This window comes from Manacus vitellinus, unplaced genomic scaffold, assembly GCF_001715985.3.
Source record: "Manacus vitellinus isolate BGI_N305 unplaced genomic scaffold, ASM171598v3 scaffold_26_pilon, whole genome shotgun sequence".
NCBI lineage: Eukaryota > Metazoa > Chordata > Aves > Passeriformes > Pipridae > Manacus > Manacus vitellinus.
In genome coordinates, this window is record NW_021939960.1 from 194299 (window position 1) to 211355 (window position 17057).

At 43.8% G+C, this 17057-nt stretch overlaps 1 protein-coding gene across 6 annotated transcripts in view; it reads left to right on the forward strand.

The window, feature by feature from the left end:
* The window catches only part of PTPRT (protein tyrosine phosphatase receptor type T), a 272419-nt gene that overhangs the window by 172999 nt on the left and 82363 nt on the right, over positions 1–17057 (forward strand). For all 6 annotated transcript variants that reach the window (XM_018073978.3, XM_018073971.2, XM_018073972.2 and 3 more), the window contains exon 10: positions 8149–8422. In XM_018073978.3, the coding sequence (XP_017929467.1) occupies positions 8149–8422 (274 nt within the window). The remainder of the gene's footprint in view (positions 1–8148; positions 8423–17057) is intronic.

Genomic DNA, 17057 nt, shown 5'->3' on the forward strand with positions numbered 1-17057 from the left:
ATGTAACTGATATTGTGATACCAGGCAAGTCACTCATTGCACATTCTCCATGCCAGTGTTTATGTACCTGGAATGGTGGGATAATGATGTATTGGACCTCAGGGGTCTGTCAGGATAAAAGTCTGCCCACCCAGGGTCTGAGGCCATGGGACATTACATTTGACATTACATTGTCACTTCTTTTACCAAAAAAAAAAAATAAATCATCCAACCACCACCACCAAAAAACTCCCAAAACTAAACCAAACCCCCAAACAATCCACAAACAAACAAAAAAAACCCCACTACCTTCTAACACAGTTCTCATTTCTTAGCCAGTGGTGGGAATTGTATGGGATGCTGCATTAAGACTGCAAAGAAACTTCAGACAAAGTATTCTGGCCAAAGAGAGCATTTGATATAGTGACACTGGCAGGATGCTTTGCTGCAAAAACAAATATTTTGTTTGGTTTTGCTGTTTGTTTTTTTTAAGCTTGACAGTGCACAGCACCTTCAGTAGATGCCACTGCCTGTCCCACAGGGATCTCATCACAGTCACTGCTCCTGGCTGGGGAGGACAAGGGACCATCTCCCCCTTCCCTACAGGGAGCACACAGCCATTAAACTGCCTTCCTTTTTCTGGGGCCCATTTCAATCACTAGAGAAATTTAACAAAGCTCAAAATTTTAGCGACACAAGAATGCCCCTGTGAGAACTCTGACTCCAAACAGTGCTGCCCAAGTGTGAAATCACAACCTTTTGTTTCTTGGATTTACTTGGAAGTAAATCTGGAGTATTGAGCTGAACGTGAGAGTGGAAGAAAATGTGAAGAGACTCTTCTTGATTATTAAATGGATTTCATTATTATTGGCTCTATCTCAGCAGCTTTTTTTCATAGCAATGGCAGTAATTACCATCTCTTCTTTCTCTGCCATTTTTTACAAATTTGGCTGAGCATTTTTTTGGTATTCTTCAACTTCAGTGAATGCAGTGTAAGAGTTGTTTAATTTAAATGAATGTTATAAGAACACGCAAAAATAACTGCGAAATGAAGGCTCTGGTGTGAATAACTTTGCAATATGAAAGACTATTTCCTCAAGTAGCATCACTATTAGAGGCTTTATTTTTGTGAATGCTTTGCAGATGTGAGCAAGCTGATTGATAACACTGCAGCCCAGTATTCATAATGGACAAGTTTTTGAGTCTTTGAAGTAGCCAAGCATATTCTAGAAGATGACATCATAGAACAATCTCCTTTTTTGCCTCTTCTCAGCATAAAACTGTTCATTGAAAGCAAACCTTCACTTCAGCATGTTGTATTCTGCATGAAGCTGTTCCAGAGTGAAATGAAAATAGGAGCAACCTTTAATTGCTTTTAATGGGTTTGGAAGCAGTTCTTAAATAGACAGAGAAAAACAGTGCACTAAGTCCTGTCTGTACATCCTGGGTGGTTGTGAAATGCAGTTTATTATGTCTTGTAGATTAGTTTTCAGAGCTTCTGATTAAAGGTGCTCTTGGAGGTTCTGAGGGTGACATTTTGAACATGTGAAGTCAGTAGCTCAGTTCTCAGGAACATACTGGCACCTGTTTGAACCCAGAAAACTTTATGAACTTGGGAACTGCCTGTGGAGTTGTTTCTTGGATGCCTGAATGTTTAATTATGGGATTACAGGAGGTGTCTGGCCAGGAAATACTGACCCTTATAGCCAAAAGAAAGCAGTGCTGCAGTGTGTGAGTCTCAATATCAGGGTTTATGGCAGTTATCCTTTTAGTTCTTGTAAATTCTAGTAGAATTTATATTATGTAAAGCTTTCGTAGACTTTAGTGGGTTTTGGTTGAATTTTTTCCAAAATCCTCTGTGTGCAGGTTCATAGGAGGGCTGGAGGCAGATTGTGAGAAGGATCTTACTTACAATTTAATTTACAATTTTTTAGGGTAAGCTATATAGAGTACTTTTCTTCAAATTTCCCATTATTTTATTTCTTATTTTCCGTGTGGTAGAATTCAGGCTTTTATTTTGATATCTCTAAGGAAGAGAAAATAAAGATGCTGCTCTCCTGTCTCAGTTTGCATCACTGAAACCAGCTTGGCTATAAAACAAGCATATGCACATTCAATAGTTAATGTGAATTCTAAATGTGGGTGTCAGGCAATCCATCAAACCTTCTCCCATTGCAGTATCCTGGGAGAGAGGGCTCTGTACTGTTGGAATAAATGTGACAAACCTTCATGGACATAGACAAACATTGGCTCAAACAAATTTAACAGGATCATAAGTTAAAAGGAAAACCAAATGAAAAAAAAAAAACCGTGGTGTTAAGGATCTGTAGCCTGGATTCTGTGGCTTCACTGTTAAATTAAAAAAAGTGGCTCTTAAAGAAATAAACAGGGTGAGTGGTATCAGGGCTGTCATGGTGCAGCATCACCTCAGTGTCTGGGGCTTCTGTGTGACTCTTGTGAGGGTCTGAAACACTGTGCTGGCAATGCACAGAGCATTCTTCTTAAAAATATTTGTGTTGTTAAAAAGGGAAAAGAAGCTGAGTTGGTTGTTGGACCCTCTCCTTGTTGTACCTTTGCTCTTGCTCATATGCACCCGGTGCCTTTTCTTCATCTCAGTGCAACAGTGACGCTTGTGGGTTGATCAGGCAGGACTTGGGGTTGATTCATGATTTTGGATAGCCTTTTTGGACATGGTGGATCTGTTACCTCCAAAGAATAGGTGCAAGAGTGGCAATTCAATGCCTTGCTCCACGTCAGCTGCTCCATCCCACGTGCCTTCAGTCTGAGGTGGCACAGCTATGGAGGGGTGCAACCCTTTTCTACCCTTGCTTCATTTGCTCCTTTTTGTCCTTCAGTCTCTGAATTAAAGTAGCTATTAACAAGAAAAACACTACCCTTTGGTACTGTGTTATTTCCTGTAGCCTGCCAACCAGTTATTCTGACAGTGATGTGTTCATTTGAACTAGAAGTTCTAGTTCTCTGTAGGATGAACAACAGAACCTGCTCACACTGGTCTTCTGAAAAATGCACTGCAAGATCAAGCTGTACTGATTGCCATTGCTCTGTGTTCCCTGGGAGAAAATATTATTGGAAATAATAAATGACTGATAATAAATTTGTGTTAAATGAAAATACATTAAATCTTTATATGATATGGAAGTTTAGTAACAGGATTGGTCCAGAGGGAGTACTGAGCTGCTGAAACATTGTTTCTTTTAATCTTTAATAATTCAGATGAGTGGATCACTGTGAGGTTACAAAGAAATCATATTCCTTTTCATAACCCCCCATTACTGGGGTATAGTGAAGGTTTCACCTTGTTGATAAGTACCATGGCAGGACACCAGAGTGCACCAGCCAGATGGTGGGTGCTTTATGGAGAGCTCTGACTCAGCTTTCCTTCCCCACATTCATGCACATCCTAATCCAGAACTTGAGACTGGATTAAACACTTGTCTGGGTTTGTGGACAAGTGCTGCCCCAGTCCATCCTCAAAAGGAAACCAAGAGCAGGGGCAGGAGAAGCCCGAGGCAAACAGAGAGATCTCCATCACAGAAACAGGCTGTCACTTGGAATGTTGATTTTCCAGGCTGAATAGAGAACTCATAATTTAAAAGATTACCTTGCAGATGGTGATAAGGGCACCTTTTCTTCCTCTGCAGACAACACTTGTGCTGTGGCCCGTTATGGTGGGTGCTTTTATCAGTGATTTACAACAGAGCTGTCAAAAACTTTAAAAAGCTTCTATTAAATTGATGTGGATTTATCTATCTAAGACCTTTGAAATTTATAGAGGAACTGACTTTTGGCCTCCTTTTCTAATCAGAGTGTGCAGCTGCACACGGGGCAGTCAGCTCCCCAGCCTTCTAGGAAGGCAGGCATTTGATTTGTGGCCCAGATTTGAGAATCCCTGGAGAGCTGTCTGGAGAGCAGAGCTTGTGGATGTTTGGAAACCAGTCCCCTCATGTCATTTATGGGGTAGCCTGGAACTGGGAGCACAAGCCCCCTGCTTCTGCTGCCCTGCAGCACTTACATGTGTGGATGTGATTGCAGCGTTTCCAAATGTGGCCAAATATTTAAAACTGAAATGTAGTAAAAACTGTGCCATCTTTCATTTCATTGGCACTGAAGTTGTTATCTACTGGGGGAGTTTTAATGCTTTGCTTTTGTTGTCTCTTAATATAATTTCTATGTATGAAACTGAAACTTTTTGGAATCCAGCTGGGCATTTGCAGCTGATGTATTGATTCCTGCCAGGAAAGCCATGTTAGCTGAAATGAGCTGGAAGCAGCAGCTTTGAAGCTTGAGATGGGGAGAGCCCCAGGAGATCTGTGTTACTGCCTACCAGGTAGCCAGAATAAAAGCCATTAAAATAGTTTGGACATTTCCTCCCTATTTCCATTGCCCACTTGTTTTTTTATCCTTCCCTTTAGCACCACTTTTTGGATAACTGCTCCTCCTTTCCCTTGGCTGTAATCACATTGCTGTGGTACAAAATTGTCAGTTGTAGCAAAGTTGCAAATGGTTGGCCCTGCTCAGCCCTGACCCAGAGATGGGATTGCAGCTGAGATGCTCTTTCAGAGCAAAAGGGCAGATCCTGTTCACTGAGTTTATTCTTAGTGCTCAACCACAATCTTAGGAGTTGTGATGTATCACAGCAAGTTCCTTCTTCTGAGCAAAGTTGAATTAGTTTTACTCTTTTGAGGATTGTTGAAGTAATGCAGATGGTTTGGGTAAATTTTAGGGTGGGTAATTGGACATTTGCTGCTCAGAATTCCCACAGCAATTCCAACTGGATGTAGGATTGGTGGGTTTTTTTCTCTGGTGAAAAGGCAAACAGTTAAAAGAGCAGCTCAATGCAGGGGTGGAAGCACTTGCTGTGCTTTGCAGCACTTCACTGGTTAAAGCAGAGAAGTGGATGTCTGAAAATGCCCTAAAGGCAGGCAGGGAAATTCTGCTCCTAGGTAGAAACCAAATATGAGACAAAGAGCATAACCTGCAAAACAAAACCAGAAAAAAGAACAGGGGTCTGTACCAGTCTGTGTGCCAGCTGGGGGAACTGGGAATGCTGCCCTTCTGGAGCACCTAGACAGGTCAAAATACTGGCATGAGAACATCAGAAAGTGAGACCAGAGCAATCATTTGCTAAAGGAAGGAGTGCTCAGGGTGATAATCTTCAGTCCAAAGTAGTCTTTGAACCCAGGCAGACTCTTGGCCACGTGGCCACTTCCTTTGAGAGTGGACTCTTGACCAGTACCAGACTCAGCAAAGAGTGAGGCTGAAGGGTGATGGTCCCCAAGCCAGGCAGGTGAAGCACACAGAGATAAATGTGCTGTGTCAGTCAGTGTGCACTGGGGCATCAAAGAGAAAAATTGTACAAAAGCAGTCAGTTACCCAGCCTAAGTGTCACCAGACTAGGTTTTTCAACCAGAGGGAGCAATGACAGCAGTGCTCAGATACTGCTTCCAGAGAAAAGGAGGCAGTACTTGAGCAGGAGATGAATGAGGTTTTAGCTTCAACACACACGGGACAACTGTTACATCTCAGCTGAATGCTCCTGAATGTTACTGTTGTGCTTCCAGAGGCACCTGGATTCATTTCAAAAGAATAAACATTAAAAGTAAAATTTCAGGTCACTGCAAGAGCAGATTATCCCTGTGAAAGGAAGAAGGGTGTTAATGGCTAAGAGGGAAAGAGAAAATGTGAAGGAATAGAGGCAAAAGAGTATCTGTGACTAGGTTCAGTTTGAAAAGTATCTGTGAGTAGGCTCTGTGTCAAAACTCTTGCTCATGATAAAAAAGTGCCTGTACTGGTGGAACATGTGCTGGAATTGTCAAAGGGGAAACTGAGAATATCTTCAGTGGTGTAAGTGCCCTGTTGATTAGGGAAGGAGTTCAGTACCTGGCAGTTCATGTCCCTGGGAGCTTCCCCTTCTCCAAAGGCATGGCTTGCAAGTGAGAGAACCAAGAGAATGAATATGACTCTTAGGGAACCCAAGGGAACTCTTGCCCTCCAAAAGGAGGTTAATATATGTTTATACATATATATTTATGTATATGCCTAAAGGAAACATCTTCTATAATCAGAAAATACAAGTGTTTAGGATTGGATAAAAAAGAAACCAAGTGGGTTTAGGTTAGAAGGTGTGTGGCAAGTGCCCATAAAAATGTCAGCTACAATTTTGCCCATTGCTGAGAAACAAAATTACAAACTTTCCCAGTAGTGTAGATTATTACTGCCAGAGAGAAGGGTCACAATAAGAACATGCACTGTTAGTAAACAGTGTCCAAACCAGCAAGCCAGGAGTTGCTAGTTGGTAAAGCTGAGGAGAGGGTTTGTGTTAAACAGGCTTTTGTTTACAACTCCCACTGCACCCTCAGTGATAATACTTAAAGTGTTGCTTGGAAAACTGCTTATTTATTTTAAAATAAATATCAGAGAAGGTCGAAGATACTTTATTAAAGGCTCTGATGAACTGTAGGATGCGGAAAGTTTTCCAAAGTGCTGACAGGACATCATTAAGCCTGCAGTCCATGCAGCTGCTGCTCCTGCTACGTCAGTAAATGCCAAGAGCAGCCATGTAAGGGCAGTTCAGTACTGAGTAATTCATAAATCGGTTGTACTTGTGCACATTAGTTGCTTTTGTGTCTAGCAGTGGGAGCCAAATGGTTTCCAAGAGCTTCCCTGAGCTCCTGGCTGGCGGCAGAGCCTGTGCCAGATCCCTGCAGGCACCAGGAGCTGGTGAGTCAAAAGCAAAGCTGGGGGTTGTTCCACTCCTGCTCGTTGGAGGTTCCAGGACTTTGCTTCCCACAGGAGCACTGATGAGCTATTGCTATGCTAGAAATTTTCCAGACCAGTCTTCCTGCAACAACGAGCCTGAGAATGATCCACTGTGGGCTGTTCCCAATCTTTTAATCGATCTCCCCTGTCTGAGTGAACAAAGGCCCAGCCTGACACAGACAGGTGAGGGCAGCACATCTGAATAACCTGACACAAAGTAAAATGACTGCAGCCCTATCTCTCTTTGTCAAATGGGTAAGTGGTGTTAAACAGGCAGTAAACCTGCCTGGGCTGTGGCAGCATTGAACTCCAGGGCTTTGTGAGCTGCCTGAGGAGGAAAAAAAAATTAAAAAAATAAAAGCAGATGCATTTGAATGCCTTGCAGGCTTTTTGAGCCTGAAATAGTAAGCTAGAAATAACAAGATTGCTATTATATATCATAATGGCCAAAAGCCTAGCAGGAATCGAAAAGGATTAACATTTCAGAGAGTTGGAATGAATATGAAGAGTTGTTGTTGTTTCTTAAAACAAAAGTGGATTGAGAGAGCTATAAAGCCACTTCCTCAGTGTATAAACCAGCCTTCTGGGGGTAAAGGGTAGGAGGAGACTTGCCATTTGGGAAGGGAACTGTATATCCCAGGATATCCCAAAAATAGATCATAGAATGGTTTGGGTTGGAAGGGACCTTAAAGACCATCTCATTTCACCCCCTGCCATGGGCAGGGACACCTTCCACTAGCCCAGGTTGCTCCAAGCCCCATCCAGTCTGGCCTGGAACACTTCCAGGGATGGGGCAGCTTCTCTGGGCAACCTGTGCCAGGGCCTCCCCACCCAGATGTGGGGGAGGGCCCATATGTGGACATGGAGATATGAGGGAGGGCTAAAAAGGGGGATGTTCTTAGAAGATGTGAGAGTGTTTTTGATCTAAACTGGTTCTCACACCCTGAAAGTGTTTCCAAAGGGATCTGACACCACGAATGCTCTCCTTTACTTCAGTCACCCAAGCAAACAGTTCATAGTTCAGCTTGGTGGCTGAAGGAGAAAGTATCTGCTTTCCAGTACTCAGCACACTAAAAACTCATTCCAGACTGGATATTTTATAAGTTACTCCTTTTCCTAAGGAGTGACATGACTGAAATCCACTCTGACTTTCACCAGGGTGTATCTTGATTAATTCTACTGAACCAGCAGAGCACGTGGGCAGCACTTTGCCCACACAGTGACTTCCAGTGGGCACTGTTGCTGGAGTGCCAAGAGAGTTGTGTTTGCTGAGATGCCTTAGCTGTGTGTTTCTTACTTGGCTTTACTCTTTTTCCTTTTATTGTTGGAAACATTCTCAATATTTAAGGCTCTTGGGGCTCTAATCTCACCCTCCTCTCTCCCCTCTAGTGTTTATCAGCTTGTTGTCAAGGAGGAGAAGCTGCAGAAAGCGAGGAGAGCTGCAGACATCATCGAGTGCTTCTCTGTCCCAGTGAGCTACAAGAATGCCTCCAGCCTGGACTCCCCACACTACTTTGCAGCTGAGCTGAAGCCCATCAACCTTCCTGTCACACAGCCCTTCACCGTGGGCGACAACAAGACCTACAATGGCTACTGGAACGCTCCACTTTCTCCCCTGAAAAGCTACAGCATATACTTCCAGGCACTTAGCAAGGCCAATGGAGTAAGTGCAGAGAAAACTGAGCTGGGTTTGTACATGTGACCACCTCTGTCTGTCCTGCTCATCATTCTCCTTCCTTCTCGATTGGATGCCAATTTAACTTTTCCTTCTTACTACCTTCTTACAGAAATCTGATGAAAATCAAGCAGGCCATTACTTGTCCTTCACTCAATACCCTCTCTGATGCTTAGATCCAGTGAGAAATCTGCTGAGGAGCCTGACTCTGTAAAAATTGCCATGTGATTTACTAAATGAGTTGCTTAGAATTTGGATCCTATTTTTATCTTTCCATAAGCACGAATGTCAGAGTAGGGACCATTGTGCTTTTAAAAGACATAACTGCAATATTTTGATAGTCTCCAGTTCACAGTGCTTGTGATTTCGGAGGAGATGTTATGAATTTGTTACCTTTTAGCTTGCACCTATGATATGAATCATAATGCAACTTGTGGTTGGGAGTTTCAGCTCCATTGACTCGTAGTGCAGTGGGGACCATGTGCGTGTCTGTCTGACTCCTCCTGAATACCCTGGGCTATGTTTCTGCCTATATTTACCCTGGGATACTTGGTTTAAAATGGAGACTGCCCAGGAAATGTCTGTCCTACTCTCGGACTCAAATGACATGCTCATAATGCCACAACAGATCACATTTCCACCACAGGAAGAGGAGAGGCTTCTTTTTGCTCTTCCAGTCAAGGATAGGAACCCTCTAAACCTTCCAACCCTCCTGTTTCAGGTCAGTTCAGCTACCAGTGTACAGACCAGATGCAGCCTAAGCAGTCATCCACCTTCCTCCCCTTTGATCTCTGAATTGTTTTTCATCATCACATAACATGATACAATTTGCCACTCTGGCCTCGGGAAAAGTCTTGGAGCATTATCATGGCATCATCAATTTGGATGGCAGAGTGTGTTATTAGCATGTTTTCCAGTGCTTTCAGGAGCCTTACTTTAGCACAGGTAAATTCTCTAAGACACCACCTCTGAAAGAGCAACATTAGAAAAATAGTCAAAGGTGAATAGGGCAGGCTTTGGTCTCCACTTGGGGCAGTGTCTTTGACACCCAAAACACAGAGGACTGTGCATGGATGACAGCTGGCAGTGCCAGGGAGTGTTCACAGCACATCTTTGTGCTTCACTACCTTCCTTTATCACCATTCTCCTGCACAGCTTCAGCTGTGTGCCTGACAGGTACAAAATCTCTTCAGCACTCTGCTGATTTTCACCTTGGTTTCCTTTGTAGTCAATACAAGTTTCCTTCCAGCACTCCTCAATTAATTCAGTTTTGGATTTGCCTTTCTGAAGGAAATGGTGAAATATGTGTATGTGTCTGTTCCTGATTAGTTCCCCCATGTGTGATAGTTAATTGCCAGTGAATGGATCCCCAGGGAAGAAGAAACTTTTATTTGCTTAAGTACAATGTAATATTCCATACATGGTTGTATGAATGGAAACGTGGGCTTCCCTTGGCATTCTGGATTAAGGCAGCACTAATGGGGGGTTCCTGCTTTTCCTGCATCTCTGTAGCTGGCAGGTTGCAGCCCACCCTACATATCAGGTGCTAAAGACTCCAAAAAGGATGATAATAGGAACAGGACTCTAAAGGGCTTTTTAAGCATAAGTTAATCAAAAGAGTCTTTATGCAACAACACACAGTTTGTGACAGGATAAGAGGTATCCTGCCAAACACAGTAAATTCCTATTTGAGAAAGGCAATTTCCTCCTCTATTAATAATTTATATTTCTACAGTATGTGCTTATATATCCTCAAAGTGCAGTGCTATGGCTAAAAGTATAGGGGTATTTGCAAGACTGGAATGTGGATCTTCAGAGGAGCAGCTGTGATCCTTTTTGTTTCTTGGTATAATCATGAAACCCCACATTTCAGACATTAGGGTCAATTTGCATCCAGACTTTTGCAGCTGTAAATAGTAAGTTTTGTTTCACTCCCAGAATTTTTTACCTGTGTCATTTGTGTTTAAGAGTTCTGGGGTTTCACTTACATCTATAACCTGAGCAGGTTATAAGACCAATGGTCTTCAAAAAGCCTCCTGAGAATTATGGCTGCAACGTGGCATTTCCATCCCTGGAAGTGTTCAAGGGAAGGTTGGATGGGGCTTGGAGCTACCTGGTCTCATGGAAGGTGTCCCTGTCTATGGCAGGGGGTTGGAACGAGATGGGATTTAAGGTCCCTTCCAACCCAAACCATTCTGTGATTTTTGATCATGCACATCTGCAAAAAATCTGAAACAACAGCAGTTCAGCACAGTTAAAACAGAGCCTTATGTTCCCTTACAGATGAAAAACTTAGCAGAACGTTGCCACTCCTTTTTTAATTAGGATATTCCATAGTTTCATTAATCACTGACAGTTGTGGAATGATGACATTTCTTTCCACCCCTGGAACCTGCAATGAGAAGCCTTCATGCAGTGAACCAGAACATCTTCCTTTGGAATTGTGGGACTCTGGGGAGAGCTTAGTTTGAAGAAACAGTATGTGTTTGGTCAAAAAGCTTGACTGGGAGAAGGTTAGGAGTGTTACAGGAGTTCTGCAGTGTTCCAGCTCTTCTGTACGTCGAGGGCTGTGCTCATTTGGTGTTCCCGTCTGCTCTGCAGCCATTAGCTGGGATTGTTACACTGAAAGGAACGTAATTAACAGCTGGATGCAAAACAAGTGTGGCAAATTGCTGCAGAAGCAGATCACGAGCTTTTCTGCCTCCTCTTGCGCAATGTTTTGCTTGTTTGAGAGTTTGAACGAGGTGGCTGTGGCTGGTGGGGAGTTGGGTGCAGTTTGGTCAACGTGGTGCTGCCTCCAGGCAGGGGAACTGAGCAGAACATGTGTGAGACAGAATGGTTGTCAGCTTTGTTAGGCAAACCACTTCCAAACTGCGTGAACTTCCCTCCTAGGGGCTGTTGAAAGCCAGATGCTGAGCTGAAATGTGTCAGAGTTAGAAGTAAAAGTAGGGGAAAAAGAGAAAAGGGCCACAGAAGGTGCAGGCTGTGAAGCTGTGGGGGTGAGAAGCACCTTTAGTTACTGCTCAGTTGTTAGGAGTGAGCACAAGGGGTGGCACAAGGCTGGGCTCTGCTCTGGCACGATCCCCACACACGCTGGGTGCCATCCAGGTAGTTATCTGCTGTGTGCTGGTTGTCCTGGTGCCACAGACAGCTGCCTGACAGAGCACGAAGGTTTCCTCCTCTGAAAAGCCTCCCTGAGCTCAGCCCCTTCAAAACACCAGCCCTGCCAGTGTTTATCCCTCTGAAAGGTGAGGCCAGGTTGGCAACACTGTGTTACTCCTTATCCTTTCTTATCCTTATACTGCTGTAATAATCTAAGTGAGACCTTGCAGGTTTTACTGTCCCCAGGTTCTTTATCTGGGTCACTGCAGGTGACAGTCTCTGGCTACTGATCCAGCAACACTCTCAGATGGGGAGAATTTTTGGCTGCTGTGTGAAGCCTGCCTGAATTTTTGAGCGGCTCAGAAACCAGAGCTCCCTAAAAATCCTTCCCGGAGTTGCATTTCAGCTCCCTGGGTTAAAATGGAATCTGTGACAGCCCAGTTGCAATCAATAACTCTTGGCTGTTTCTCCTGTGACTGGGAGATGAGCAGGAGCCTGTGGAACACAGCTGGGATGGTGTGGGAGGTGCTGCCAGCTGCTGCTCCAGCCTGGTGGTCCAACAGGTGACTGATGTTTCAGCCCAGAACTGTGAAAAGTAGCACTGCAGGAATCAATGAGAATATTATTTTTTGAGGGAATGATGGACTCCACAGAGATCCTGATTGATTTTTTGCCTCTCTAATGACTTGTACTACATGCACAGCCGGGCGGCTCATTATTATCAGGGGACTTCAGGCTGGATTTCTGGATGCTGACAGGTCTACTCACAGTACACAACATTCTTCTTCTGGGACATTTTGGAGGTGTGGATAGAGCTGCCAGCAGAGAGGTGGCATTTATCCCTGTGGAGATGGCCAGGGAAAAAACAGGGAGGTACTTCAGTTCAGCACAAGCCCTGCTCTGGAAAATGAAATGGCACCAAGGCTGCCTGCATTGCTTCTGTGAGCTGTTAACCAGCTCTGGGGAGCTCTGTGTTCACTAGATTTTGGGAGTACAGTTTGTCCACTTACCTTTACTCCTTTTCAATCACATGTTGGAGCTGCTGGGGCAGAAATAAAGCAGCTGTGGAACCACTTTGGTCCCTGTAAGCCCCTGTTTCCACATCTAGTTGACCAGAGTATGTGGACCTGAGTGTTTTCTGGATGTAAATAAAATCCTCCAACCCTACCTCACATTTGAGAAGTTGAAAAGAGTGGGATATTCAAGATCATCTATAGATCATGGAAATAACTTCCTATTGGAAATAATGAAAGCCCCCTAAGCACTTTGTTAAACCACCCTTCTCCAAATGACAGAGATAATAAAAATAGCTGATAATTGAAAAGGCAGTACTAGATTTTGCTTCGACTCTGGGAGGAACTTGCAGTTTCCTAGAGCTGGCAATAGGAATTACAGGGGAGTCCATTCACCTTGCACAGACTTATGCACATGATTTATTTCAAGGCAGGAAACCAATGGGATTCAATGGGATAAAACAGAAACACACAATCTAGAGCTCCCCGATTTGCTGAGGACCTCAAAACTGATTCTTCAGGATGTCCATTGGACAAAACCATGGTTTCTATCCTGTGGGAATCATGTTGCCAGCAAGGATGGTCCATGTATAGCTCTGAGATGAAACTAAGGCACTTAAAATGCCTGTGCCCAGTTTGAGCTGCCTGCTGAAACTGTGCCTGTTGTAGGGCAGCCCCAGTGGTGCTTCTGGGGACAGCAGGTCCCACTGGTGCTGGCAGGGGGCTCTTCACTGTTTAACTGCTGTAAAGTCATAATAATAGTAAAGGGAAGGGAAAATGGTGGGTGTGAAAACAGATGGATGAAAAGGCTTTGCTGCTTTTATTGTTGTTGGTAGTCTGTAAACAGCAAGCTGTCAGTTTAAAAGAGAAGGGGAGAAAAAAATTCCTGTGCCCTTTTAGGTTGTGAAGACGCAGCTGTCACATAAACATATGTCCTGCTGCCCTCAGAGCCCTTTCCTGCAGAAAATTGTTCCCATCCAAACGCTGAAGAGACAGAGGCAGAACTTGTCTTGTTACCATCCCTTTCCCTTCAGTGAAATGTGCATTTAGGAACCTCAGTAACTGGTGGACAGCAGCAGCTCCTTTGCTTCTAAAAAGGAAGAAACAAACTATATTAAAAGAAGGTTTAAAAAAGCCCTGAAAATCCAGGGGGATGCTAAAACAGGCTCATGGTGTGCAGCTTCAAGGCTGTGTTGGCAGAGAGGGCTTGCCCAGCTCCCCAGCACAGCCTGGGTTCTCTCCAGAGGGTTCCCAGGTCATGCTGATGGCAGGTCCAGGTCTTCCCTCCAGGAACAGGCTCAAAAACAGACTCCAAAACACAGGGCTCATATTGTGTGGACTTAAAAATATAGCCAGAGTTCAGCCTTGAGTGAGGGTAGACCATAAGCATCTTTTATTCATGTGGGAGGAAGTTCCAGAAAACAAATTGACACAGGTATGTTCCAGGAAACAAGTGGATGGCCTTATTACACACTAAAGCTTTCTGGACATGGAGCATGTTGGAAAAGGAAGGTTGGATCAAGAGCTGTAGGATGTATTCATGAAGTGTTTTCCTATTCCAGGATCTCAGTTAAAATATGCCTGCATTGTTCTATTGCTGTTTGGATATAAAATCTCTGCCTTAACCTGGCAGAGATATAGAGCCAAAGTAGTAGTGCTACTGGTATCTTAATTTAAATTATTCCTGTGACTTCAGCCATAATATGAGGTGGATAAGCTGAATATGCAGGATCTCAGGTCATCTCTAATATTGTTGTAGACTTACAAGGCCTTGTAAAACTTCTGTGATATCATAAAATGGGAATTAAGTATCACAGCATTTGAAAGAATGTTCAGAAGCAACACAGAGACTGAAATTTTTGGGGAAATTGGTTTTGTTTTTCTAAAACTTCTATTATTAGCCCTTTATTTAATTATTTTTCTGGTCATTGCTTTAAGCAGTCTGGATGGATTATTGAGAATTACCTGCATTGTTTATTCCTGTTTTGCTAGTGGCTAAAGAGAAGCATCTTACTTTACTGTGTACAGGAAAGCACCTTGTCTGAAGCAAAAGTAATATTTTTCAGAAAACAAACATGATTGTGGGATGGTGGTTTTGCTGGGTTTATTTGGGGGGAAAAAAGTGTATTTATTTATTCTGTTTCTTGGCAGAAAAGTTCATGCAAACTTACAATTCTCAGCCCCAAGCAAAGAAAAATAGAGTAAATTTAAAGAGGTTTTATTTTTATGAGACACCAAAGAGATGAGCAGTGGAGTGATCACTGAAAGGATTAATGGCAATCAATGGAATAATCAGCCCTAGTCAGGAATGTGGACTAAGTTCAAGTCTTTAACCTTTAGCACCCCAGGAGCTGAGTGCCTGGTATCTGTGCGGGTTCTTTTATATTTTCCTTCCCAGAAGATGCAATTTGAAATGAAGCCCTGAAATCCAGATGTCTGGTTCCTCCAGCAAGTGCTTGCCCTTGCTTTTGGCAGTGCCAGGTCATGGTCTCCTGAGAGCTGTTCTTGTCTGTGCTGAATGCAGCCAGGGGTGGATGCAGCTGCAAACAGCCCAGCCTGCATCCTGTCATCCCAACTCACCCCCCCAGAGGTGTCCTGCAGGAACTCACACATTCTCAAACAACATCAGTTCCAGCACCACTAACAAGACCTTGGTTTTTTAGTTTTCTCCACTCTTCTTTTCTCAGCATTGACTAACTTCTCCACCTTTCTGAAGCCAGCAGAAAGCAACAAATACACAAGAAAATTTTCCTCAACAAAACGTGAGCAAGTGACCACCTACTTGTATGCTGCAAAAATGCTGTCTGGATATTTTGTATTTTGCTTTTCATCAGTGATTTTCCAGGTCACCTTGTTGTAGACCAGAAGCTACCTCAGGATCTCTCTGTCTTACAATTCCCAGCATTATGTGTGGAGGGTGTGCTCTGAAAACAAAGCTGTGCTTTTCCTGCTTCACAGATCTCCACGTGCAATAAAGACTTTGAATTTCCAGAATAAATGGCCATTTGAACTGATTGTACAGGAGGCAGAGAGGAATGGGAGCTCTGTGTAAAGCTCTGGTGACTTTGCAGGGCCAATGGTTGCATAGGGAAGTTGATTTTTGAGGGAGAGAGGGCTCAGTGCACCAGAGATGTCTCTGGTTTACTGGGATAACAGTGATGGAGTCCCACTCTGGACCCAGCTGTTCTTATTGGGAAAGGATGGCTGGGAAAGGATGTTCTTATTAGACAAGGATTGTCCTTGGGGATCCAGGAATTCCTGAAGAGAGTTTGAGGGCAAGATCAAGGGGAGACTTTTTTATTCTGGATATCTTGTTGTTTCTAGACTACATACAGCTTATATCCAGATAGTGTGGCTGGCTGGTATCTTGAGGCATCATAGAAAGGGATCAGAGGGAATTGCTCTTGTGATTCCCACTGTTTCCCAGCATGGATCCTGCAATCCCCTTCCTCTGTGCAATGTAAGTGTGAGGAGAAAGGCATGATGGGGCTCTGTGTGTGTCTGCTCTGGCCAGGGTCAGTCTGTCACAGATGGAACAGATTTTCTCCAAGAGCCAATTCAGACTTTCCCAGGGTTTGTGCAGTTGTTTGAGGATGGAGGGAGGTGCTCAGCAGTGCATTGCTGGGCTGTTGTTTCCAGAGCACACACAGCATCCGTATGAATGCAGCTTTGTTACCCACAGTAATTTATGCAGCCTTCATTACACCTGAGACTTGTACAAGAGCACATCCAGGCAGCAAGTGCTCCAAAACCCCTGCAACTGCCAGGTCTTTAACCAAAGCAACACATTCCCATTTGGATGCAAACTGTGTGTTGGACAACAGCAGGGCTGTGCAATGAGGAGCTGGGGATACCAGGAAGGATGTGTTTGCAGTGGAGGTGACCTGTTTGAGCTGGTGGTGAAGCCAAACACAACATCACTGTTCCCGTCCAAACTCCTGTTCCTGCGGCCCTGCAGAGTCCAAGGTGGACTGAACACAGAGGGTTGGGTTTTATCCCAGCTCTGCAAGGAAGAGCTGCAGTGGAGAGGGTTGTCAGAGCAGCTCCTTTGGCAGAGGCAGCTGTACAGCAGTGCTGGGCTTCACATCCACGGAGCTGGGCTATTCAAATGACTGCCTCGGTGTCTGTTTGCCATGTGTTTAAATAAATACCCAATTTGCGAAATTTGCAGTAATGGTGCATGAAAATTAGATGTACAGTTGCATGTACTTTTGACCCAGAGCTTGTCAGTCTATTACAGAGCAGGCCATTTAACTGGTAGATTCTATTAGCTAATCAGGCAGTTACGTGGGACCCATCACTCACACCCTGAGCGTGGAGAAATGTGTTGTCACTCTCAGCTTCCCAACATTTAGAGAACCAGCTGTAGGCAAGTCCAATAGTGTGGAGTGTTTTCTGCAATCAAAACTTGGTGGTTTTTTTTTTCAAAGATGAAGCGTAAGAAAAAAATGCATATTTTTTTTTAGTACCTTTTTAAAGGAATGTGTGTTTGTTGTAGATGGGCTAAT